General features: G+C 41.8%; 1 protein-coding gene across 5 annotated transcripts in view; it reads right to left on the bottom strand.

The window, feature by feature from the left end:
* PCNX2 (pecanex 2) overlaps positions 1-27,747 on the bottom strand; it is a 295,243-nt gene that overhangs the window by 223,822 nt on the left and 43,674 nt on the right. For all 5 annotated transcript variants that reach the window (XM_082645600.1, XM_082645603.1, XM_082645599.1 and 2 more), the window contains 4 exons: positions 23,850-23,997; positions 23,579-23,724; positions 20,918-21,011; positions 5,452-5,587 (listed from right to left, as the gene is read on the bottom strand). In XM_082645600.1, the coding sequence (XP_082501726.1) occupies positions 5,452-5,587; positions 20,918-21,011; positions 23,579-23,724; positions 23,850-23,997 (524 nt within the window). The remainder of the gene's footprint in view (positions 1-5,451; positions 5,588-20,917; positions 21,012-23,578; positions 23,725-23,849; positions 23,998-27,747) is intronic.

Raw genomic sequence — 27,747 nt, 5'->3', positions numbered from 1 at the left:
GAGATTATAAATGCTGTTTGTGTCTGGAATGCGACTCCAACAGAAAAGACAGCTTTGTGGAAACTGCCTGCTGTCATGTCAGCAAGAACAGCATCTTCTTTTAATGGCAACGAATTTGTGGTTTAGAGTAAACCCTCCCCCCAAAAGAGATCCTTTTCCTTTATGCTCCGTGGATAAAGAGAGCAAGTAAGAAATACGTGTACAAGCTGAGCATGGTTTACCATTCTGTGTTGTGGGAATTCAGGTATGATGTGTAAACAGGTCAAGGATAAGCAACAGTGAAAGTGATGGCATTCTTTTGAATAGTAAGAAAAATACTCTCCTTTAGTGAGAGTAGTTTTAGGGAAGGTTAGTATAAAAAAAATCACATGAAGACTACGTCTACATTTTCTGCAAAACTTATTAAAGATTCTGGCATATTGTGCTATTTATTGCTGCTTAAATGGAAGTCCTTGTTTAAGAAACATTTCAGAATTTAATGCAAAGAAAAAATGGTTTGATTTCTGTGTTAGTTTACTAGGGTTGCTACAACAAAGTACCACAGTTGGGGTGGCTTAGACAGGAGAACTGTATATCCCCCAAGCTCCCTGAAACATTCAAGAGTTCCGTATACCTAATACAAATTTTGATGATATTAATAATTGACACTGATTATTAAAGGCATAATTTTGCCATCTTTAATCCTAAAAACCTCACAGTAACTCTTCCACGTAGGTGTTATGATTCTGGAGGCTGAAAGCCCAAGATCAAGGTGTTGGCAGGAGTGCTTTCTTCTGAGGCCTCTCTCCTTGGCTGGCAGATGGCCGTCTTCTCCCTGTGTCTTCACATGGTTTCCCTCTATGTGTATCTGTGTCCTGATCTCCGCTTCTTCAAAGGACACCAGCCATACTGGATTAGGTTCTACCCTAATGACCTCATTTTAACTTAATTACCTCTTTAAAGGTCCTATTCCAAATACAGTCACATTCTGAAGTCATGGGGGTTATGATGGCAGCATATGAATTTTGAGGGAGCCCAAATCAGTCCATAACAACTTCCTTTATCAGAAAATGAGGTTCATCGAATTTCATTTTTTGCTTTAAATAGCAAGGAAGCACAGAGCTCGATGTTTCAGTGAATCACAGCAATTATACTTAGCCTGTTTTCTGGTATAAATTTCAAATTCAAATTTTCTTTTCCCCCTGCACTGCGTGGCATGCAGGATCTTAGTTCCCTGACCAGGGATCAAACCCGAACCCCCTACAGTGGAAGCGCAGAGTCTTAACCACTGGACCACCAGGTAAGTCTCTCAAATTCAAATTTTTCTCATCGTTTTAATCATTCATTTATTCACTCATCCAACAAATATTTATTATGCAGATTATATAAACCAGATATGATATGTAATATAAGCTGAAAATTCAAAGGATAACAAGACAGTTTCTACCTTAAAGGGGTTTAGGAACTCCTGGGGAGTAGACAAGCCAACCAGCCTGGGTAACACGGTGATACACACACATACATACAAGTATAAACATGTCTATATCTGCATCTATATACCCAGAAAGAGAGAGAGGAGTGAGCCATGGGAGCAAACAGGTGGTTATCCCCAGAAAGGGCATGGAATAAAGGGGTCTAACACAGAGCTCCTGGCAACCATCAGTGATGAAGGAGCTGGCAGGGGTGAGGACCCACAGTGGCGACTAAGGGGAGCTCCATATCTATGACTTAGGTAAACACAGAGACACACTAACCAAGAGGCCGGTTCTGTCTCTGATTCATTCATTAAGCCTCACCCAAGAACAATCACATCACACTGCCTGCAAGTCAGGCCTGCAAGTTTTCTTCTACGATCAGAAGAAAGAGATTAGTAAAAGGAGGGGGACGGGGTGTAAACTGAACACAAGTCCTTTTTAAGAAACAAGATTATTGCATTTGCTCACCACCCCCCATATGGATCTGTACTGACAGCACAATACCAAGGTCCGTTTTGTGAACCTGAATTATCAAGAACAGCTTAAATAATGATCAGCACATTCGGTTTAAGAAGGTACAGAAGTATATAGTACATTTCAGAAATAATCTTTGGGGCTTCCCTGGTGGCGCAGTGGTTGAGAGTCCGCCTGCCAATGCAGGGGACACGGGTTCGTGCCCCAGTCCGAGAAGATCCCACATGCCGTGGAGCGGCTGGGCCCGTGAGCCATGGCCGCTGAACCTGCACGTCCGGAGCCTGTGCTCTGCAACAGGAGAGGCCACAACAGTGAGAGGCCCGTGTACCGCAAAAAAAAAAAAAAAAAAAAAGGAATGTAAAGGGGACTTCCCTGGCAATTCAGTGGTTAAGACTTCATCTTCCAGTGCAGGGGGTGCGGGGTCAATCCCTGGTCGGGGATTCCACATGCGTGTGCCAAAAAACCAAAACAGAAAACAGAAGCAATATTGTAACAAATTCAATAAAGATTTAAAACAAAGAAGTGGTCTGCATCAAAAAAAAAAAAAATCTTTAAAAATAAAAAAATTTTTTAAAAAGAATGTAAAGGTCCATGCCCCTCCCCCAAGCTACCTGAAAAGATCTACTGTTCAAAATAATGGTACCCTTGCAGCAACATGGATGGACCTAGAGATGATCATATTAAGCGAAGTAAGTCAGAAGGAGAAAGACAAATACCCTATGAGATCACTTCTATGTGGAATCTAAAATACGACACAAATGGACTTACCTACAAAACTGAAGTAGTGGTGAGGATGTCCCAGGTGACACATGCTGCACTCAAGCAGCCGTGAAGAACGGAGGGAGGGAGGGAGGATGGGGAACGGGAAGTCTGCAGAGCCCTATGGAATAGGGCTGGGTTTTGCTGGACTATCTAAGAGTCAGCTCCCCCTGTTGTGGCTATCCCTGTGCCTCCACAGGCAGTGAGCTCACCTGCAAGCCACACCCAGGTTACTTCTCTACCACCTTCAACGCATCCTCCACGTTTCGGCTGAGATCTCCCCTCAGCGGGGAAGTCTTCCTGATCTCCTGTGTCCTGCCTGGGGCCTCCTGTGCGTCCCATAGCACCTGAGCCTGTCCTTATCACAGGCTCCATCCTACAGAAGTGGACTGGTTGACCAGTTATTACAGACTGCCAGAAGGCAGAGGCTGAGGCTCTCTCCCACTGTTTACCTCGCCCTTAGCACAGGGCTGAAGGTACAGTCAATCTTTACCAAATATGTGTGGGATAATGAGCAGGAAACCAACTTAATTTTTGTTTCGTGGCCCAAACCTAATTGAATTCCCTGGTGATATCAATTACATTTGGAAAACTAAATAGTAGAACTAAAGAATTCTTTTCGATATGAGACCTTTGTAAATATTTAGGGTCTATATAGGAGCCTGGATAGCAATCTTCATTTTCCCTCCTCTATACCTACCTAGAGTAAAACTTTAATTGTTTATAAATTCTACTTAAAATTAAGAAAGTTAAAAAAGTTGAAGTTCATCAATGAATTTGGTTAAGTGTTAAAGGTGAAACAATATATATATAAATTTAGTGTTTTATATACTCATTTACATAATCATGCCACTTAACAGAATTTTAAATGTAAAACAAGGAGTAGTGTAACTCTTTCTGGTTTATCCATGCAATATTTACTTATTTCTGAGTTTCTGTTCTACGTGGGATGTTTTTCAGACGCTAAGTCAATGGATTTGCATCTCTGACAATCCAAAATTCCTAGTTTCCCTAGGATTCTGCCACCCATAGGATCTGTGACATTTGCATCTTCCCAAACTATCTGAATATTTTTATATAACCTTCCCCTCCTTGTGGGTTCAGTACTGATGTTCTGGAGGTGGGAAAGGGTGGTAGGGAGCTGAAGCTTCCCCAGGCCTGTCTCAGGAGAAGGCAAGTTTCTCAGAGAAAACCCACATTCTGCAGGGCCGCCCCTGCACTAAGGCTTGTGGTGGGAACTAGTACTGGCCGCCATGGTGGGGCTGGACACAGGGCACGGAGTGCAGAGGGCACAGCTGGGGTCTGAGCCCAGGGGAGCACACGCAGACACAGAAAAGACTGGTGAACCCAAAGATACTGAGGGAGAGGAGGAGGCCGCAGAATGCAGGGTCCTCAGAGCTGGAGGCTAAAGGCAGGGTGGGAGACCCCAGCGCTGCACCCTAACTGGGCAGGACCACCCAGCATGCCCAGGGACCAGGCATCTGCTGGACCAGCCCTGCTCAGCCATCAGAGGCTCCCTCTCACCTCTACTCGCCTCCCGGGGTGTTGGAAAGCTTCCTCCTGCACCCAGATGTCCTCGAAGGGAGGAGGGGGAGGAGAGACCCAGTACACGAAAGGAAAGACAGCCCTGAAGACTGACCCTGTAAGTTAACTGAATGCTTATTCCTACCGAAGCTCCTTCAAGCCTGAGAGCACCGATTACCCTTCACTGGCTTTTTCAAGTCCTCCCTATGCAGCCCTCCCAACTCGTACCCAGTCAGCAAGAATACAGACTCCAGAAAAACATGCGGTCAGTTAGAAGATAGCCCAACATTTTTTCTGCACATCTGAAAAATAGTGTAAAGTTTCCTATCAAGCATCTTTTGGAAAAATTTGGTTAAGCACTCAAGAAAACGTATATAAAACTATTATTTCTTTTTATAGGTGAGATTCTCTAGAAGAAATCAAAACATTGTCAGGAGGAAGGTAAACACAGCGATAAAGAAACTTCACACTAACTTGACAGTATCCCATCTATTACCCTCTTCCTTCAATCTGTACTTACTGAAATCCACCTTCCTTCAAGGTCTAGCCCAATGTCTCTTCTCCTAAGGAGCCTTCCCCATCCTCATTCTCCGAAACGCCCTGATGGAATCTGGAGCTCTAAATTCATGACTGGTTTTATGTCTTTGCTCCCATGTTATCTTTTCTTTGAATTCTTTGCTCTGTGTCCCACAGAGTCTCATTAAAGGTGTAGTGAATAAGTGAATGAACATCAGTAAGTTATCTCTTAGTAAAACAATACAAGGCTTCATCTTTTAAGCCCCTTGATGATCATGTCATTTGCTCCAAGAATAAAGTCTCTCTTCAAGCCAAGATTCTCTTTAAAAATCTCTGCATGCTTAAAATATAAGGCTATAATAAATTAATAAAAATCCAGATATTTTCCAAACCATGGGGGGAAAAATGCCATCCTAACCAAGTGAGCTCTTGTGGGATTTGTGCATCCCGGCAACCAAAGATCAATGTAAGTGAATTTCTAATGCCTTTGGAAGAGCAATTAAGACAGTAATAATCCCGTGAGCATGAATGGAAGGGTACCTGTTATCTAAGAGGTTTCTTTTCACATTTGTTCAGTAGACTACCACAAAGTGATATAGCCACAACCCAGCTGACATAAAATTCAGGACAAGACTGGGCTAATTCTATTAGGGAATCCAACCTGGAAACAGGTTTCAGGATCTCTGCTTCTGGAACATTCACAAATGGTAATGCTGGGACGTACCCGTGGGGTTTCTGACTGGGTCCTCCGAGCCACCATCAGCAACAGCTGTTGTTGCAAGGCACTGACCACAGGGTCCCCTGAAGAAGGATCTCGACTCTCGGAAGTTGTGGTACTGGACGAGCTGCTCTGTACGTCTCTGAGGATGGGCAAAACAAATGCTTCGGTTACCTGGAAGTACCAGAAGTCATCTACTTATTACATGCAAACACAAGGACAGCAGGGATCCTTAATGCAGGTTGCGGGTAAGTCTCTGCCACCTTGCATGGGCAGTTCAAAGTCGAAAATGGCTTGTGCCATGCCACCTTCAGGCAGAAGGGCTACCATCCTGCACACATTCAACATGGAACTCCAGTTTTATTCAATCATCCAAGACGGTGTGCTTCAGAAGAGATGAGGTCCCTCCCTGGCCTCTGGGGTAAATCCTGGTCATCCCACACCCATCATGGGAACTCCAATCACCCTGGCCAGTCCTGGCACAGGAGTGTAATGCTATTCTAAGGGGCTGCCACGGAGCAAAGGGGAGGCAGCTGTGGATAAGGATGCTCACAAGCAAGTTTTTCTATTTCTTCTTTTTTTTCAGTGTTTTTACCTTTAAAAAAATTTTTTTAATTTATTTATTTTTTATTGAAGCAGAGGTGATTTACAATGTTATGTTAGTTTCAGGTGTACAGCAACGTGATTCAGTTATATTTATAGATATATATGTATATGTATATATTCTTTTTCAGATTCTTTTCCCATATAGGTTACTACAAAATATTGAGTAGAGTTCTCTGTGCTATACAGTAGGTCCTTGCTGATTATCTACTTTATATATAGTAATGCATATATATTACTCCCAAATTCCTAATTTATCCCTCCTCCCTATCTTTCCACTTTGGTAAACATAAGTTTGTTTTCTAAGTCTGTGAGTCTGTTTCTGTTTTGTAAATAAGTTCATTTGTATCATTTTTAGATTCCACATATACGTGATTTCATATGGTATTTGTCTTTCTCTTTCTGATTTACTTCACTTAGTAGGATAATCTCTATGTCCATCCACGTTGCTGCAAATGGCATAATTTCATTCTTTTTTATGGCTGAGTAGTATTCCATTGTATATAGGTACCACATCTTCTTTATCCATTCATCTGTCAATGGACATTCAGGTTGCTTCCATGTCTTGGCTATTGTAAATAGTGCTGCAATGAATATTGGGGTGCGTGTACCTTTTCGGATTATGGTTTTCTCTGGATATCTGCTGCAGAGTGGAATTGCTAGATCATATGGTAGCTCTATTTTTAGTTTTTTAAGGAACCTCCATACTGTTTTTCCATAATGGCTGTACCAATTTACATTCCCACCAACAGTATAGGAGGGTTCTACTTCTTAAAAGGTAACAAAAGTAAGAGACCATCTCTCTCCTGACCTTTAGACGCTATGTGAGTCAGAAACCCTTGGAGCTGCAGCAGCGATACTGCCATCATGAGGGACAAGCCCGAGAACAGCAGAGCTGAAAGACAGAAGGAAACTAGTTTCTTGATGACTAACCAACCCTGCACTGATCAAGCCTTTGGACTTCCTGTTTCTGAAATAACACGTCTTATTATTGTTTCAAGCATTTTTCTTTTTTCTTTTAATATTTATTTATTTATTTAGTTGCACCAGGTCTTAGTTGCAGCACGCGGGCTCCTTAGCTGTGTTGTTGCGCAGCCACCTCAAGAATGCAGATGTTGCACTAATGTCATCACCTTCCTTTTTTTAATTTATTTTTTTATTGAAGTATAGTTGATTCACAATGTTGTGTTAGTTCCTGATGTACAGCAAAGTGATTCAGTTATACATTATAAACATATTCTTTTTCATATTCTTTTCCATTACAGTTTATTACAGGATTTTGAATATAGAACCCTGTGCTATAGAGTAGGACCTTGCTGTTTATCTGTTTTATATATAGTAGTTTGTATCTGCTAATCCCAAACTCCCACTCCATCCCTCCCCCACCCCCTCTCCCCCATGGCAACCACAAGTCTGTTCTCTGTGTCTGTGAGTCTGTTTCTGTTTCATACATAGGTTCATTTGTGTCATATTTTGGATTCCACATATAAGTGATATCATATGGTATTTGTCTTTCTCTTTGACTTACTTCACTTAGTATGATAATCTCTCTAGGTCCATCCATGTTGCTGCAAACGGCATTATCTTGTTCTTTTTTTTAAGGCTGAGTAGTAATGCCTTCTGATTTCTAATCTCACGTTTTGGTACAAAGTTTCTAACAAGTTTTTAGATCTTTCTTTTTCCCAACTCCCTACTACTGTATTCACAAACACACAAATGCTTATTCTACAGGAACAGTGTTTAAAATACGTCCACTATTCTCACATACGTGCTCACAAACACACAGGTTTCTCTACATTTTTGAGACATGATTTATGACTAGTTGATGATACATTCAATAAAGGCCTCCTTCAATAACCATTCAATAATGGTTTCTAAGTAAAGAACCACTTAGGAAACCTCGTACATTAACATCAGGGTTTGAGAAATGAGTCAGGTGGGATAAGCACATGGATCTTGAAAACTTAAAACTCCTATCCTCCCATTATTTGTATGATTGTGTCCCATGAAGAGTGCTTTTGCTCCCTGTCCACACCAGTGGTGTAATGTGCATCACTAACAGAGAAAAAATTTAGATTTATAAAGACAGTGTGCATTCAAACGTTTGTACTTTGTACAGAAACCTCTGAGGACTGTAATTCTGTCATTTCATAGCTAAATACAGTAGGATCGAAAACATCTTGTTAATACAAATTTAGAGAAACCTAAAGCTCAGCAAATGCCAGAACTTCACTAAAACCAAAAGACTGATCTGACTTCACTGTAGGTAATAATGTAGGTGTTGACTATAAATAGGCAGAAGCAGTATGGCAATGTGAGAAAATCTAGACAGTGTACAGCGCCCTCTATTGCCGACTGAAATAAACTAAGAACGGACTACTGTGGAAGGTGTAACAAAGTTATTTCAGAGCAACCTTCCTCCTGCCAGGGCCTCCTGGCAGGAAACACGGTCCAAAATGAAGTGTCAATACAGCTGAATTTTTTGCATGTTTTTGATGACAAAATAAAAATAATAACAGATAACATTATTTTCCTGCGCAAGCCATTTAAAAATCCTATGTAAAAATCTAGGGCTTGGTTTTCTTTTCAAAATCTTTTGGATGAGTTCTAGAATTAAACAGAACTAGGCTTGAATTATTGCTCTACTATTTACTATCTGTGACTATAACAATGTTGTTTTCTTACCTCAAATCCTCACCTATAAACAGCAAGGTCCTACTGTACAGCACACGGAACTACATTTAATATCCTGTGATCAACCATAATGGAAAAGAATATGAAAAAGAATGTATTTATGTGTATAACTGAATCACTTTGCTGTATAGCAGAAATTAACACACCATTGTAAATCAACTACACTTCAACAAAATAAATGTTTTAAAAGATCCTCACCTATAAAACAGGGATGATGTCTTCCTCGTAGAGATTGCTGTAAGAATTAAATCAGACTGGATATGGTGCCTCTCATATATCAGACACTTAATAACCATACCTAATCTTCTTATTTCTTTCTACTGATATAGGACCTGACTTTGCTCATTCTCATATTAAACAGTAAATTGACCCCTATGCTTTTCACACAAATAACATATTAATTCTAGTTGTCTCTATTAGCAGGAATGGGGTAAGAGTGTCTTGCTCTCAACTCATACTTAATCCTTTTTTAAAAAAATAAAGACAAATGCAAACAGCATGTCAAGCTCCCTCGTAACCTCTTTTTACATGAAGCATGATGATATTAAGAAAGATTCTTTTTTTTTTTTTTGGCTGCGCTGGGTCTTCATTGCTGCGCACAGGCTTTCTGTAGTTGCGGTGAGCGGGGGCTACTCTTTGTTGCGGTGCACGGGCTTCTCATTGTGGTGGCTTCTCTTGTTGCGGAGCACAGGCTCTAGGTACGTGGGCTTCAGTAGTTGTGGCACGCAGGCTCAGAAGTTGTGGCTCGCGGGCTCTAGAGCACAGGCTCAGTAGTTGTGGCGCATGGGCTTAGTTGCTCCGTGGCACGTGGGATCTTCCCGGACCAGGGATAGAAACTATGTCCCCAGCATTGGCAGGTGGATTCTTAACCACTGCACCAGCAGGGAAGTCCCAGAAAGATTCTTTTCTGAGCTTTATGACTGGTATGTCCTCACCAGAAAACCTGTCTTGTCATGTGTATATGGGCTTCCTATTTGGCCAGGAGGAGACGTGTAACACTTCTTCCAGAGGATAAAGAGATTTATCTTTTGCATGTGGCATAGTTTTCTGGAGTCCTAATGTTGAAGTTGTAATCCACGGGCACCAGCTTGTCCACTCAGGAACCAAAGAGGCTATGACGTCACAAAAATCACTCAGTGGACAGAGCTTCCTATACCAACCCTCCAAGAATTCCCGCCCATCTTCCTTTTCTTGTATCTCGCTCAGACTATCTGCTACTTATTCTCCTGAGAGAACAGTAGCTATTCCATGGGCTGTGAGCTCAAGGATCATCCAAAAAGTCTCTGTTGGGGGGAGGGATAAATTAGGAGTTTGGGAGTAACAGATACACACTACTATATATAAAACAGATAAGCAACAAAGACCTACCACACAGCACAGGGAACTCTACTCAATATTTTATAATAACCTATATGGGAAAAGAATCTGGAAAAGAATGTATATATATAACTGAATCACTTTGCTGTCCACCTGAAATTAGCACAACATTGTAAATCAACTATACTTCAATTTAAAAAAATCTCAAAAAATAGTCTCTGTTTCACTAACTTAAGGCTGGAGATTTCCCCCCATATTAATAAATATAATGTGAAAGTGCTAAGTTTCAACAGACATTTTTTCCTCTAAAATAGTGATGGAAATGGAAATATTCCAACCCTGTAGTAATTACACTCTGAACTACAATAGAGCATCAGTTGCACATCTGGCCTTGGTTTTCTTGCTCTCTGGTTTATCTCTGGACAACTAGTTTGGTTCAGAGCTAGAGCAGAGATAAATTTATTTAAACGAGATCAAATTCAGAGCAACAGCAGAAATAGTGATTAATGGTGGAAACTACAAAAAGAGCAGCCACTAGAAGGAAATAAAGATGGACCAGGGGCCAGAATGGTGCACTTTCTTATGGACAGAGCTGGGTCTCAAAGTCACAGTGACCCCATTGCGCTATATTGTTCTCCCCAGGTTTTCACTCATTTAAGCTTCTGTAAGCAACAAAAAACTGAAATACATGTGCTGCTGCATTTTCCCATTGATGTGGAAAGAAATCCTTGAAATTCCTCATCTTCCCCGGATCTCAAAACTTACAATCCACCCTCCCGAGGGAGAGGGCTTCTCTTTTTCTGCCTGTCCTTCCTTGTTTTCCAGGCTTACTCGGGGGCCATGGAAACAAGCCACCCAGAGGAGCAAGCCTAGAGATGAAAGTCCAGCCATGTGTTCAATATGTGGGATATTTAAATAAAGCAGCACTGTTTTGGAAACTATAACCTGTTATTTAGAATTTGAACAGGGATTCTTGTTTTAAAGTCTGCAAACAATTCTTCTTTTATAGGGCAAGATTCGTCTGTGCATTTGAGAAAAAGGGAACACCAGCCTGGGAGCTTGTGAAGGCCTCCAGCACAGGATCTGACTGCCATCATGTGGCAGCCGGGGCTGTGACCACAGGGACAGAATCCCACCGTGTGGCAGGGCCTCTTCCCAGGGATTCACAGAACGTGCCTCGGAGAATAGAAGTTTTTCTAGAGTCAACCTCATAAACTCTCCATCCTTATGACTCTGTGCCTGGATGAAGGTTTAATCTCTCTAGTGTGTCTAAGAAAACAAAGCAGGACTACAGTGAAAGGATCTGATAGTAACAACCGGAAAACAAGAGAGAGGACACAGGAATATGGACAGCAGGAACTCTGCAGAGGCAAATCCCTGCATGGTCACCTGCTTTTTTCCAGATACTTCCACCTCTATGTGGGTGACCAAAGGCACCCAGAACCCCCGGAAGTTTTTTAATTAACTCAGTAACACATAACTCTATCATGCAAATCAACAGAGTGAGGCAGCTATATACATATTCTCAAATATTTATCATTGGAGTTAACATTTTCAACTCATGCTTGAATGGTACACAGAACTGGGCATATCTGATATTGGGAGAATTCACAACATTTTATATTTTGCACACCTAATTGACTAACATCCATGCCCCACATTCTGGCTGAGCTAATGCACACCAGGGATCACTATTTCTTCTGACTAACGTTATGAAGAAGGTCTAAAAGAGGTGATTATTTTTTACAATTTTCTGCCTGCTTACCTTCTTTGAGATCCAGGTACACACTTAAGCATGGTGGCTTTAAAGGGCTTTCCTGAGAGTTGATCCCAGTAAGTAACAGAGGCTTTACTGAGACCAGGGTCAGAGAGGCTACTAATAATAATGTCAACAAAAATGTCAGAACTCTGAGAAGGCCATAAAGATTAAGTACACCTCAGTCCACCTTTGGAATATAGTACCTAATGGGTTTAGAGGTTAGAGTAGCTTTCAAAAATAAGCCTAATTTATAACCATAACAATATCTGTTTCGATATGTACTGTAATGATTCATAAACAAATAGAAGCCCAGAATAAGTGAATCCGGACAAATAAATAGATGATTACCCATGTAATCTACTCTACTTTTTAAATAGAAACAGTTGAGGTACAAAAATCCCCAATAAAAACCCTGTAAACTAAACTTGCTCCAGAATGAGTCTTTCCACTCAGTAGCCTACCAAACCTATTTTATGAGTAATAGATACTCAAGATGAATATAAATACTATGTCTTTCCATAGGATTTCACTGGAGAGCAGACAATATGCATTTTTGTATGCATTTAAAAAAAAGTTTATATGCATTTTCATGAGATTGCTTATGACACTAGAAAAGGTTTTCTAATACTAAAGCATGGTTATATATCTTTTACAAGAGAAAGCTCTTCTATGTTACTTGGTAGAACTTATAGACGAAAGACATGTAAATCTTTGCTGAACAAAGAACAGAAACTATCAAGCTTTCATTGCAAGACCTCCAGGGGAAATAACAAAAGTCCACTCTGCAGTGAACCCTTCAGACACAAAACACACTTCAACTTTTAGGCAGCTTCACCTTCAACTTCCTAGGCAGACAGCCTACTTCAACTTTGGTTTTCTAGGTAGATGAGCTCATATTAGGCTCTGAGCTGCTGAATCAGTCCTGTGTCCTGGGTAATGAATTTATCCTCTGAAATTTTTTTAAGCAGCAATTCTACATTCTGCAATTCAAGCCATAATTCCCTTATTCTAGTTTCTGGGGAAAGCAGAACTAGATGAGATAGTGTTACTAAAGGTACCTGCTTTCTGGACAGTTACTGTACAACTGGAAAATACTGCTTATATTTCTTCAGCAGTCAATGAGAAATGTATTGGTTCCCACAATGACAGAGTCCGAGGAGGGAAATTCGTTTCCTCTCCTGGTTTCCTCCAGGAATCCCCAAAGAGACATGGAAGTTACATTGCAAACTATTCCCTATTCACACTTGGGAGTTAGGGATATAAAACTGTCACATGGAAACTAGGCTTAACAATGGCGAAGAGGAATGGTGTTCTTGCCAATAGGAAGAATCAGTGGTTTAATGGCTAGTTAGAGGCAATCCTAGCCACTGAAGTCGCCTCAGAGGGAAAAGGCTGCTTTTCTAATATCTTCCATGGCTGAAGGGCTTAGAAACTGCCCCAACTAGGAATCCTTCCAAGTTCAAAATCAAAGTTTATGTTTACTACAGGAGGAGAACTCTAAATGTAATGGCATTTTAAAAGCCAGAAATAAAATAGTAAACTACCTTCTGTAAAACTGCCACAGAGGCCAAAATGTTCTAACACAACAGGCTGACAGGAGAATACAAAGTACTAAACCACCTTAAAATCTCATAAAGTGACTCATAAAAGCGCTAGAGGAAAGGCTTCCCTTAGCGTTTTGCTCTTTTGCTGTATGAAGTCATAGTGAACTTCAGCCACTGTCCTACTGCTTCTGGTTTTTTTTGGTTTTTTTTTTTTTAATTTGCATGTTATTTTATTTCCATTAGAAAAATATTATCTATATAAAATTTGGTCCAGTTTCTTCTCTTTTACCTCTACCATTCAAACTTAAATGCTTTAATTTTACTCAAGTAAAAGCAGAATCATGTATCTGACATGAGAACTAAATAGTTCACACCATTAAATTAATAGAGTTTAATTGAATTTGGTGTGCTCTTTATTATTTCTCAGGAATAGTAACTCATCTTTTCTACATGCTATTTCCCATTACTTTTATTTTTCTGAGTAACTATGTAATGTGTGTCTCTTTTCCCACATCTAGTAATGAGTGTTACAGAAGTGTAATTTATAACATCAGTAACTAGATTCATCATTAATCTTCAACTCATGTTCAATTCCCCTTATTATATGGTATTTCCATAATAACTTCAGATATTTCAGTCAACCTTACACTTTCCAACAAATACTGTAAAAATTAAGATGTTAATTTAAAAACATTATTAAAATTCCAGACTAAATAACACTGGGCCCACTTAGAGCGAAGCTGTCACGAGAGGTCCTTGGACAGCTACTGCTTCAATCTCAACACGGCCTCCTTTGGGCAAAGCAGCAACCTGGTAAGCAGCTCTTGCAGGAAAACTACTCTGGAAATATTGTTTGTAGATGTCATTGACAGTACTGAAGTCGTTTATGTCAGCCAGCAAAACAGTTGTTTTTACCACATTCGTGAAGTCACAGCCTGCTGCTTTCAGAATTTCACCCATGTTTGTAAGAGCTTGTTTAGCCTCTTCTGCCACCCCTCCTGGCACAAGCTGTCCACTTGCAGGATCCATGCCTAGCTGTCCTTTCTGATCAAAGACGACATGGCTAATCCTTTTTCCTTGCCGCCCCTCGGAGACAACTCCCACGTAGGTTGCTTCTACTCCTGTCTCACGGGTCTCCTGCTTCTGTTTTGAGACAGTTTAACAACAGCTAACATTTTCTCAGTGCCCCCTATGAGAGGTACTGTGCTAAGCACCACATATACTATTGTATTTTGCTTTCAAAGCCGCCCACTGAACTTGTTACTAGTATTATTTCCATCTAGGCTTTAGAAAACCAGTGCCTAAGATGGTTAAGCAAACCTGCTCAACGTCAAACCAAAAGTTACTCTTCGTGCAGGAATGGGAACCTGGGCCAGTCCAAGGCGAAAGCTCAAGTTCATGCCACAGGACATGACCCCTCTGATATCAGGGAAGTGTGGACCCCAATGTCAGCTTTTCCATCACAGTTGCCTCCCATATGGACAGAGAGAATCGTTTCCTCCTCATTGAATGGAACACAGGACTGGAGAATCTAATTGGAGACTCAACCTTGATTTCTACGGTGAGGGGTTAAGAAAGTCATCTTGCAGGGGGTTTCTTTCCACTTTTAAAAGGAGAAGATAGGGCTTCCCTGGTGGCGCAGTGGTTGAGAGTCCGCCTGCCGATGCAGGGGACAAGGGTTCGGGCCCCGGTCCGGGAAGATCCCACATGCCGCGGAGCGGCTGGGCCCGTGAGCCATGCCCACTGGGCCTGCGCGTCCGGAGCCTGTGCTCTGCAACGGGAGAGGCCACGGCAGTGAGAGGCCCGCGTACCGCAAAAAAAAAAAAAAAAAAAAAAAAAAAGGAGAAGATAACATTCTGTATTCAAATATGTAGACCAGGCAAACTGCTATTGCTTCTGGTCCTTCCCCTCCAACAACCGCAAGGTGAGAGAGTTATCTGTGGATGTTCTTTTGATAATCCCACCTTCACTGGGTTGTTTCTCTCTGTAAAGAGGTCTAATTACTCCTGTTGCAAATAGAACAAAGCGTGAGTGCCTTCACAGACCGCCTCTGCCCCTCCTGCATGCCTCTCACCTGCTGTCCCTAAATGCCTGGCTCATGTTTGCTGTCCAGAACTCTGATTGGACTGTCTTTGTCATTTCCAATGGTTAACTAGATTCAATTCACTATTTACTGAACATCTACCTACAGAGGGCTAAGTGAGGGCTATCAAGGCACCCTAGCCATGGTCACTTTTCTTTAGACAAGAACAGTCTGGAAGAAGAGCTGGGAGTCTTCTGCATCTGGGAGAATGCGGTAAGCACTCCTCTGACGACAGCATGGAGGGATGGATTTATTGCCAGGGTAGGGACCAGGGAAAGATGGATAAAAGAGGCAGATGGTAATTTGTGCTTTGAAGGAAGAGAATTCCAGAAGGTAGAAGTGAGTGGAGAAGGGCGTTCTAGGCAAAGAAGGGCAGATAGCAGGAAGAGGAAGGGCTGAAGGTCGGTTCCACGGGCCTCAGGGGGAGGAGAGGTGAGGCAGGGGCTGCGAAGGGGGCCTGGAGGAGCGGGGGGCCGCATAAGGGCACCCCGAGATCACATGTGTTAGCAAGGGGGCTGCTCCACCCGGGTCTCAGAGTACCAGGTGAGGGCCCGGGCTTAGGGAGCCCACAGGCCGCGGCCAACCACAAACATGCCATCTGTGGCCTGTGGCATTTCAAAAAATATTAAAATCGACAACATTAAACAAAATAAGATTTTTACAAATACATGGGCATTTCTAGCTCCTTGTGGAAAGAACTGGAAAATCTGCTCACCCAGGCCTCCCAAGCTGGCATAAGCACCCTGAAGATAAGAAGAAGCAGCCCTCTAAGGGCAGGACAAATACCCTCCAAAGGACTCAGCACCCAACACCCCTGGCATTCAACCCTGGACCCACTTCACCTGACTGGGCGCCAGGGAACTGAGGCTGCAGCTCCTACTGGGGGGTAATGCAGGGGGTGGGATTTAAGTGTCCCCTGGCCACTTACTTAGCTACTGAGGTTGGGCTTGTTTCCTCATCAGTCTTAGTTTCCTTTTCTGTCAAATGGAGTGAATATCACCTACCTCCGTTTTGCCGGGCGGATGAAATGGGATAATTTAATAGTTAGCACAGTGCTTAGTGCAAACTACATCTTTAATAAGCGATGGCTGCTGCCACCGTAACTGCCAGGACGTTGCTTCCCGCAGAAAGGCGCACTGGAACACAAGTGTAAGGTGTTGAGTGCCCTGCCACTTCCACGTTACAAATTCCTGACCTGCTGTCACTGCACCTGATCAGCTGTGTGATGCTCTGATGTGTCTTTACCTCTAGCATTAAAGAAACAAATGGGGCTTCCCTGGTGGCCCAGTGGTTAAGAATCCGCCTGCCAATGCAGGGGACACAGGTTCGAGCCCTAGTCCGGGAAGATCCCACATGCCGTGGAGCAACTAAGCCCGTGCACCACAACTACTGAGCCTGCACTCAAGAGCCCACAAGCCACAACTACTGAGCCCACGAGCCACAACTACTGAAGCCCACGTGCCTAGAGCCCGTGCTCCACAACAAGAAAAGCCACTGCAATAAGAAGCCCGTGCACCGCAACAAAGAGCAGCCCCCGCTCGCCACAACTAGAGAAAGCCTGCGCGCAGCAACAAAGACCCAACGCAGCCAAAAATAAAATAAAATAAAAAATTCAAAAAAAAAAAAGGTAACAGATGACACAGGCACACAGGTATGTTAACGCAGGGATTAACATATTCAAATTCAACCAGCTGGGCTTCCCTGGTGGCGCAATGGTTGAGAGTCCGCCTGTCGATGCCGGGGACATGGGTTCGTGCCCTGGTCCAGGAAGATCCCACATGCCACAGAGCGGCGAGGCCCGTGAACCAAGGCCGCTGGGCCTGTGCATCCGGAGCCTGTGCTCCGCAACGGGAGAGGCCACAACAGTGAGAGGCCCGCATACCGAAAAAAAGAAAAAAAAAAAAAATTCAACCAGCTTGCTTGCTGTCATCCTATTTTAGCACAAGTTTTCTTTCATACAACCAATTCGAAAATACCCAAACCGTCACTACAACACATGCTCCCATGGAAGCCAAGGCTTACTACAAATCCAAAGAAATTAGCCTCCTGTGCATGGGTGACATGGCTTTCAACATCTCTGAGTCTGAGGAGGAGTGTGAGGCTGTTGGAATATCTACCATAAGCCTGTCAGACAGCAGTTGAAATCCAGAAGATCATCTGACTCTACAGAGGACTGAGCCATTTTTTCTGAGCATGAATTAAACAGATGGCGTCCCCATAAGTGCTTTTCCAGAACTGCCCTGGGAACAGCTTCAAAGCTATAATTTTGCTAAGTGAAGTGACTAGAGTTTTGTGCTCGAGCATCAAACAGGAAGCACCATACATCTCCTATGACCAAACAGGCCACTGAAAGGCCACAGTACTCCAGAACAAAGTCCCCTCTAAAGGACTAACTTATTTCAAAGAGTAATAGTACAGAGGACATGTATATTCTCAAGTAATAGTCTACACATATAATAGCAGACATGTATATTATTTTTTTATCTTTAGGCACAAGAAAGAGATGCGCATGGCTATGGGCCATTCTTTCCTAGAACTCTTAACACCAATGCCCTGTCAAACTACCTTGGGGAAAGAGCAGGGAGTCAAGCACTTAGAACTTAGCATGTGGTGTTGGTGGACCAAGACCTTGTCCATCGGAACGTTCACATACAAGAAATGTAAGAGATAGGCAGGGACATTTATAAAAGAAAGCTGCTTTTATAAAATTTGATCATTATTCTCTTTAAAGAAGCACAGTCATTAATTCAATTGCCATTTAACCAGAAGGAGAGTCCTCAGATGTCATCTGCCGATTTTTGTTGCCCAGCATCCATCCACCCAACTCCAAATTTCTCACTGAAGAGCTGTTCCCATACATTCTCAGCGGGAACTTGTCCAGCTCTGTGTATGAACACAGACCCCAGCCAAGTACTTGCCTTGGTAATTGGGCTCAGGGTTCCAGGTGGCCCAGTCAGAACGAAGGAGATACAGAGTGAGACTTATATTGGGGTTTATGGGAAAGAAGCATCTTATCCCCAGTGGACATGAGTGAGAGAAGACTTAAGTGGGGCTGCTGCAGACATCTTTTGACTGTCAGGGTGAAATGTTTGAGAGTGATGTCAAAACAGAACAATGGGAGGGTGACGGAGAAAGAGAAACCACACCCTTGAAGACATCTACCCAAGATGTCTCCATTACCTGGCCTCCAAATTCCCATTTTGGTGAAGCCTGTTGGACTTGGATTTCTCTCATGTGTAACAGAAAGGGTCTAACTGTTCTATGTGCATGAAGAGGCAGATCTAGGAAAGTACTGACATTCTGGGACTCCTCTAAGCCACAGGGCTTGACAGGAAAGCTCAGCACAAACACATTCGGTGTTGTCCAGCAGTGCCCAAACCTACCCTGGGCAAAAGCTCCTTCACCAGAGTAAATGCACCGTGGCAAAGCTAAGCCCAGGCAGGTCTCGAAAAGGAGGGCAAGTTAAACAAAAAAGAGCTCTAACATGGGAAAGAAATGCAGAGGAAACAAAAGAAAGCAAGAGTTGGAGGAAAACTAATAAAGAGAGAGAAATTAAGGGGAGAAAGTGGGTTAATGGTGTCTCTTGGTGAGGCATGGTCTAAGGAAGCGGGACTTATTGAAAACCCTATAGGCACTCTCTTTCATTCTTATCTGCACACTGTGTATTTTTAGTTTTTTAAGGCTCTGGTCTTATTCTAACTGGCATTACCGGCAAAAGCAGTTCAAGTATTTTCCTAGGGGAAAAGTGTAGTCCATTTATCTGGGAAAATAAACATTAAAAAACCATGTAAGGGCCTCCCTGGTGGCGCAGTGGTTGAGAGTCCGCCTGCCGATGCAGGGGATACGGGTTCGTGCCCCGGTCTGGGGGGATCCCATGTGCCGCGGAGCGGCTGGGCCCGTGAGCCATGGCCGCTGGGCCTGCGCGTCCGGAGCCTGTGCTCCGCAACGGGAGAGGCCACAACAGTGAGAGGCCCGCATACCGCAAAAAGAAAAAAAAAAAAAAAAAAAAAAAAAACCATGTAAATTTATTGGGGGATAAAATAGGAGGCATGTTTTTGTTCCAAATTTAGTTTAAAAACACTACAGCTTTCAACTGAGGACTGCAGAATAACAGGACAGCTTTTCAAGCTGTGCTCTCATGTAATTATTTTGTCTGAAGAAAGCTGCCACCTTAGATGACTGAACTCATCAAACCACTGTAACAAAATGTCTCAGAGGCTGGAACTAAGATGGGGGTGGCAGACTGCTCTCTCCTCTTGGGTCTCCGTTGGCATGAGCGCTTTGCATGCTTTCTGGCTGGAGAAGAAGAATTTTGTTGTGTCTGTTTTGATTGGAACTTGACTACCTGAGGGAGACAGAGGAAGAGTGGAAGGCATGTGGGTGATGGAGGCGGTGCCTGTCTCCCCCCAAGGACTGACTCTGGACCCAAGCAGGCTGCTTCAGGGTCGGCGCCCAGGTGGGGTGGTGAGGCCAGGAGAGCTATCACCTAGCGCACCCATCAGATCTACCATGACGGCTGACAGCAGCATTCCTGAGAAGGTGAGAAGCAGCAGGGGTGACCAGAGGACACCCTAAAAGGCTGCCACATGCCAGAATCCCACCTGGAGGCCAGATTGCAGGGGCAAGAACAGACTTTGTTCTAGGCACACTGGAACAGGCATACCTGGTAAGGAAACTTTGACCTTAGGAAGGAACACTGCACCCCAGAATCTGGAAGTAGGGTTCCTGTAACTCCCTTGACCCTCTCCAGGCGTGAAGCCTAAGGCATCCCCGTGACATCACAGAAGGCTTCCATACATCCTCAAATAGGCGTACACCTCTAGACAAATGTACATGGAAAGTCTCCTCCCTTACTCAGAGCAAGCCACTGAGGCACGGCCCTGTGGGTTATCCTCAAAGAATCTTGAAGTCCAGGACGAAGGATGAATTAGGTCCACCAATGATAAGATTTGCAGCTTGCCCAACACCACCATTAATCCACGTACGTTCTGGATACGCAAGCGAATTCAATATCAACTTAATTAATGTGATCAAGAAAGTTACTCAATACATGCTAAAGGAGAAGAGAAGGGATGTTTAGATCATCTATCTACAAAAGAGCCTGTCAGCGCAGATGAGAACTAACCACATCTCTAGTCTGTTCCTTGAGACAAATTTAATAACGCGTCCTTGAGCTGCATCACCACCTTTCCCATAATTGTTTGCACAGGGCTCCCCTCTATTTACGCTTACGTGTTATATTCATTTTTGGAAGTGGCTCCTATGAAAGTGGTTCTGTTTATTTTCAATTATTCTACAATATCTGATTTTCTTTTTCTTTCACATGAAATCCACATGCTTTGCCGCCTACAGATGGATTATCACATTCATTCTACACCAGGATCTTCACTTCATTTACACTCAGAGTCAGTTGCATGTAAGGGGGGCAGCAACGCGACACCTTCCCCAAACCTGAAAACAAGCCCCACTTACCCAGCATGAGAGAAGCCGTCACAGTTTGATGGCTGATGCTGGAAAGGGCCTTCTTTCTGATTTCCAGACTTTAAGTAACAGGATTTAATTTCCCCTGCAAAATTTCGGCAAAGAATGTTACACAGTTATTTGTATATGATCATTTCCACGTATACTTTTTCCAAGTTAAAGGGAACTAATTTTGGACTATTTTAATGATAATTGTTGGTAGTCTAGGTCCATTCTTTGTATTTCTCCATAGAATGTGTAACTTAGCTAAGAAAATTGTGACGTGCCTCTCTGATAATATGCTTAGACAAGTTTGACTCAGTTACCTATTTTTCATTGAAGTATAGTTGATTCACAGTGTTGTGTTAGTTTCAGGTGTACAGCAAAGTGAATCAGTTATACATATATATACATTCTTTTTCAGATTCTTTTCCATTATAGCTTATTATAAGATATTGAATATAGTTCCCTGTGCTATACAGTAGGTCCTTGTTGTCTATTTATTTTATGTATAATAGTGTGTATCTGTTAATCCCAAACTCCCAATTTATCCCTCCCCGCTTTTCCACTTTGGTAGCCATAAATTTGTTTTCTTTGTCTGTGAGTTTGTTTCTGTTCATTTGTGCCATTTTTTAAGATTCCACATATAAGTGATATCACATGACTCAGTTACTTATTACATAATTGCTTTTCATCGATTAATTTGTACCATTTCTAATCCCCTTCTGTATATTCTTTTCAATGCATTTCTTTTGTATAATCTCTTCATGTGTCAGGATGATCTGTGTATGCTGTAACTGGGTTTTTGTTTTTTTTTTGTATCATGTGCAAAAGAGACTTATTAAGTGTGTGGTTTTGATCGGTGGACCACAGGGGGCCATCCCAACCTTTGAATTTGCAGATGAGCATTGGCACAGCTGCTGGCTGGTATGTCAGCCTGGTAATGAGGAAAAGCAAGAGATGGAATTAATTTGCGGAGTTAAATTAGCCTGCTAAAGTGGTTCAGGGTACTGAGGTGTGAAAAGCAGTTCACTTTGTAAATGTAAACAGTCTCTCCCCAGAAGAGGTTTTAGGCGTACTTTCTTCAGGTGACAGGGAAGACTAATTAACCTGTCTGTTATGAGCAGCTGCAATGTAGTCTGCAGTGCTGGACCTCAACTTCAAGGTTGTACCCCAAAAAGAAACATTCACAATGACAACCACAGCCCCTCTGGAGGCTGTGATACAAGTGCTACTGTTGTCCTTCATAATGTAAAAGTCTCTTTGTATTTCTGCAGATGCAGAAGCACTTCAAACTATAAACCACTGATCTATATAGAGAGGGTAATATATCATTTATTATCCAAACCAGGATCCTTGTGAGAGTAGAATAATAAGTTTACATTGATCTATAAGGGACTTAACCCAAGACCCGACCTACAAAAACTAAGACCTATATCCCTTATCTAAGGAGCCTTCAATTTGCCATTTAATGGTTCTTCCTTCCTTTCCTTCTTTCTCTTTCCTTCTTCCTTCCGTCCTTCCTTTCTATTACTTTTTTTTTTTTTTTTTTTTTTTTTTTTTGCAGTACGCGGGCGTCTCACTGTTGTGGCCTCTCCCGTTGCGGAGCACAGGCTCCGGATGCGCAGGCCCAGCGGCCATGGCTCACGGGCCCAGCCGCTCCGCGGCATATGGGATCCTCCCAGACCGGGGCACGAACCCGTGTCCCCTGCATCGGCAGGCGGACTCTCAACCACTGCGCCACCAGGGAGGCCCTCTATTACTTTTTAAAATCTTTTTTATAACAAGGTATTAAAAATATATCGAGGTCAGATTTTCAACATATATCCAAATGAATATTTCTCATGTGCTGGGCATTACCTTCCCAAAGTTTACAACTGTGAGGGAGAAAATGTCACTAATCAAATTATTATAAGTCAATAAACAATTAGAAGCTGTAACAGTCTTAAAGAAGGAAAAGGATAGGGTGTTAGGAAAGCAAAAGAGCAGAGGGACCTGATTAAACCTGGGAAATCCAGGAAAGGTTTTCCTGAAGGACTTTCTTTAGAATTGAGATCCGAAGGATAAATGACGCAATGTGGGCACAGGGACACGGTATGTGCAAAGGCCCTGAGGCAGGAGGGCGCACACTCTGTTCTAAGAACATTATGTGTGAGCAAGCAGAACTAAGCCTTCCTGCTCCAGTCTAGTACAGGTATCCCCCACTTTTTGTAAGTTCGCTTTACGCCACCTCATTTTTTACGAAAGACCTACCTTAGTACATGTTTTTGCTAACGGAAAGAAATCCGAAAACTTTTTCTGCCTCTAAAAGGCTAAAAGTGAAAAGAGCATTCAGCGCTTGTTTTGCAGTGAGTTATACAGCCAGCGCACACCCCAAGCAATAAGAATAGCATCACCAAGCTCCCTTCCCAGGAACTATACCCAGTATCTCAGCATCAAGCTGCCATAGCTTTGAATTAGGACCATCTGTGTCTTCTATTGATGTATTTTTTGCATCCTTAGGTAACTGCCTCTTTGCTTTACACCATTTCAGTTTAGGAAAGATCTCGTAGGACCACTCTACTTTCAGATAGAGGGGAAACCTGTCCTCAGGCTAAGAGACCACATGGGACCTTGAGAAACCTGCCAGCCTTCCCCCTTCTACGTCATGAGTAAAGAGCTCTAAAGACTTACCATGTTCATCAATAAAGACATGCATCGCATCCACAGACATCTCATCTTGCACAGATGTTTCAGGTCCACTGATGACTTGCAACACAGAACTATCTTGTTGGGAAGTTACCCTGTAGATTATCTGCCTTTGTCTATTGCCCTGGAAACTTAACATATATAAAAATTTCAAAAACAGTGTGGAACGCCTCCTTACCCTTAAGAAAGCATTAAAAGAAGCAGCCAGTAAATAAGACTGCACCAGCATGAAGCTATATATGTAAGTTATCCTTACAGGGTCGGGATCTTGGCAGGCTCAGTGAGCCCGGGGCTGGTGCTGGTGTGCTCTTGACTTTGCACATCTGGTTTTCCTTGCTTGGCATTGGGTCCACTGGGTTTCTCACTTTCTAGGATTTCCTCCTTTTTCTCCTGGGAACAGTTATCTGAAAAACATTGCTTTATGTGTTAACATAATATTAAATAAGAAATTAAGGTGAAAATACTTGGGAACAAGTTACCAAAACTGAAGCAAGAATAGATAGAAAATCTAAATAGCTCCTATGAATTCAGAATAAATACATTCTAAATAAATTAAATACATTTTATTTAGATAAATTTTCATTTTACTAATTATGAAAGTACCTAAATATTTTTGAAAAACAGAAGCGTGTATGTGTCAGAGACATGTTATTTAGACATCTACAAATACCATCACTTTACATATGGATTCAAGGACTCCCTTATAATACTCCAGTGACCACTGGCTTACCCAGTTGAAAATCACCCTTTTGGCTAACTTAGTCCTGAAAGGTTCATAACTCATACATGAACAGCATCAATGAAAAAAATTGCATAAATACCCTGGCAATTTTGGAGTAAAGTCTCATTTTGCATTTTAAAACCTTATCAGTCTTTCCTTCTCACTCATTCTCAAAATCTAAATTTTCAAGCTGAAGGTAGAATTGGCCTCTTCATAAAGTAGATGCTCATTAAGTATAGCTGACTTTGAACCACACCTTGGCACTACGGAGGACTCAGTGAGATACTATGCCTACTCTTTACCCTGAGAATATTTTAAGATGAATTAGAATTCCAAGATCAATAGGTATATATCGGGTTTTTGAATTTTTAGAATCCTCTTTAAATAATGGACCAAAACAAGGGTCTTAGTTTACACCATTATGCAAAGTGGAATGACCCCTGAGGGTCAGCCGTCCTTATCTAAAGATACACCCAATGGCCACTTTTAAGGTCACAATGTCCTCTGTATTCCCATGACCAAAGATACCAATAGCTATCTTCTTCTGCATAAATTTTTGCCTGAGAGAAGAACACGATTGAGTGGTTTGAACCTACAGGCTCTTTCAAGACATGCCATTCAGAAAACCCACCAAGATCTGTCTCAAAAGGTGAAGTGGAGTCTAAATCACATCATCATGTATACAACAAAGTTTTTCATCCTTGGACTTGAAGTACTTAGAGAAACATTGCTGGCTTCCAAATGAGTCCTGAAGATAAATATTCCCAGTGCATCTGTGAAACGATTAGAATTTCTTTGGTACAAAAATGTTTGTCTTTCATTTGACAGCTTGTCAGGATAGAAGTTTTCACAGTTTTCAAGAAACACATTTGTGAGAAAGTGCTATCATAACAAATAGCTTTAGCCAGTGATCACATCATGTAAAAACTGCAGGGAGGCACGTTTAGACAGCTCTACCTTCTGACACTACATGTATGTGGACTCATCCATTCACTTCGCTTTTAATACCTTAGTCTCTCCTTTCCTTAAATGGGCACATTACATATGTCAACCTATGGGTTATTTTTTTTCTTTTTCCCTTTAAAAATACACGTTTATAGGAATTTTCTGTTTCTAAAAATAGTACACATGAATGCAATGTAATTTAAAACTAGAGAAAAGGAAAAAAATCTTAAATTACTCTTAATCCCACCATGCTGATACAGGAGCCAATATGATACATATCTCACCAGTATTTTTTTCTAAGTTTTTTTTTTCAAAGTTTAAGTCATAATACAGATGTTGATTTATAACTGTTCTATTTGACTTAAAGTATTGTAAATATTTAATGACATTAGATATTCTTCTACATCATCTACATCATCTAAAAATGGAAGTTATATAATATTACATTAATATAATTTACTAAACTAAATAGAACAGTTAGAAAACAAATGTTCTTTTATAGCTGTTCTATTTATCTTCAAGTATTATAAATATTTAATTACATGAGATATTCTTCTACATTATCCAAAAATTGAAGTATATACTACATTTAAAAGTATAATTTATTAAACTAGACCCCTACTGTTATAAATTTAGGGTCTTTCAATTTTTCTATACTACAGATAATTCTTCAATAATCATCTTCACGTGCATCATGATTATTTTCTTAGAAAGTCTAGAAGAAACTGAATATACAAATGCATAATAGCCAGACAATATATATAAATACAGAACTCTGACCTACAATCTACAGCAACCAGCCCAGAAAACCAACCCATAATCTACAGTAACCAGCCAGGAAACCAATACACTATGTACAAGTCAGACTTGTAGGAAATCAGACCACTATTTCTAGCAAACAGCTCAGAAAGCCAAATAATAACCCCCATAACAATCAGTCCCAAATGGCCAGGACTTGAATAATAACAGAGCTTCCCTAATTTTTGCCCCTGATTCCAACCAGAGAAATCCAACCAATCAGAAGGAGCCAAATACGCTCCCCTAGCCAATCACATAGGGTGCTCTAATTACCCCACCTCCAGCTTCCCCAGGCCAACAGCCTGCAATCACACCCAAAGCCTTCCTTTCTTCCACTACAAAGCTTTCCCACTCCTCTGCCTGCCTTGGAGTCGCTGCCAAAATGCTGGTGGCTGACTCTCGCTGTAGCAAGCTCTGAATAATAGTCTTACTTCTTCTCACTTGAGCAGTCTTTGTTTATTTCCACAAAGTAAAATAAAGCTGTATCAAAAGAAAACAAAAACATGGCTTTAAAGTCTGTTGATAAGGGTGTGGTTTTCCATAACCTCAAATTCTAGAATATCCCCAAGACCTAAAGATAATTTAAAGGCCTTTGTGGAGATGACCTGGGTTGGAAATGAGAGCATCATAGAGGGCCTCCCTGGTGGCATAGTGATTAAGAATCCACCTGCCAACGCAGGGGACACGGGTTCGAGCCCTGGCCCGGGAAGATCCCACATGCCGCGGAGCAACTAAGCCCGTGTGCCACAACTACTGAGCCTGCGCTCTAGAGCCCATGAGCCACAAGTACTGAGCCCACGTGCCACAACTACTGAGCCCACACACCTAGAGCCCATGCTCCGCAACAAGAGAAGCCACTGCAATGAGAAGCCTGCGCACCAAAGCCAAGAGTAGCCCCCGCTCACCGTAACTAGAGAAAGCCCGCACACAGCAACAAAGACCCAATGCAGCCAAAAATAAATAAATAAATTTATTTTTTTTTTAAAAAAAAGTACCATAGAGAGACCTGGACAACTACATGTAAAAGAAAAAGATTAGAACATTTCTTCACACCATATGCAAAAATAAGCTCAAAATGGATTAAAGACCTAAATGTAAGATCAAAAAACAAAATACTCCCAGAAGAAAACATAGGCAGAACACTCTTTGACATAAATCGTAGTATTATTGTTTGCATGTGTTTCCTAAGGCAAAGGAAACAAAAGCAAAAACAAACAAATGGGACTAATTAAACTTAAAATCTTTTGTACAGCAAAGAAAACCATTGTCAAAACAGACAACCTAATGATTGGGAGAAAATATTTGCAAATAATATGACCAATAAGGAGTTAATATCCAAAATATATAAACAGTTCATACAAACCATTATCAAGAAAACAAATCAACCCGATTCAAAAAATGGGCAGAAGACATGAACAGACATTTTTCTAAAGAAGACATAAAGATGGCCAACAGGCACATGAAAAGACGCTCAACATTGCTAATCATCAGAGAAATGCAAATCAAAACCACAATGAGACATTACCTCACACCTGTCAGAATGGCTATCATCAAAAAGTCTACAAATAATACATGTTGTTGAGGATATGGAGAAAAGGGAACCCTAGTAATTGTTTGTGGTAATGTAAACTGGTACAGCCACTATGGAGAACAGTATGGAAATTCCTCAAAAAACTGAAAACAGAACCAC

This window comes from Mesoplodon mirus (assembly GCF_964341445.2).
Source record: "Mesoplodon mirus genome assembly, chromosome: 2".
NCBI lineage: Eukaryota > Metazoa > Chordata > Mammalia > Artiodactyla > Ziphiidae > Mesoplodon > Mesoplodon mirus.
Note: the sequence above shows the minus strand (reverse complement) of the source record. Positions and strands in the feature narration are given on the sequence as shown.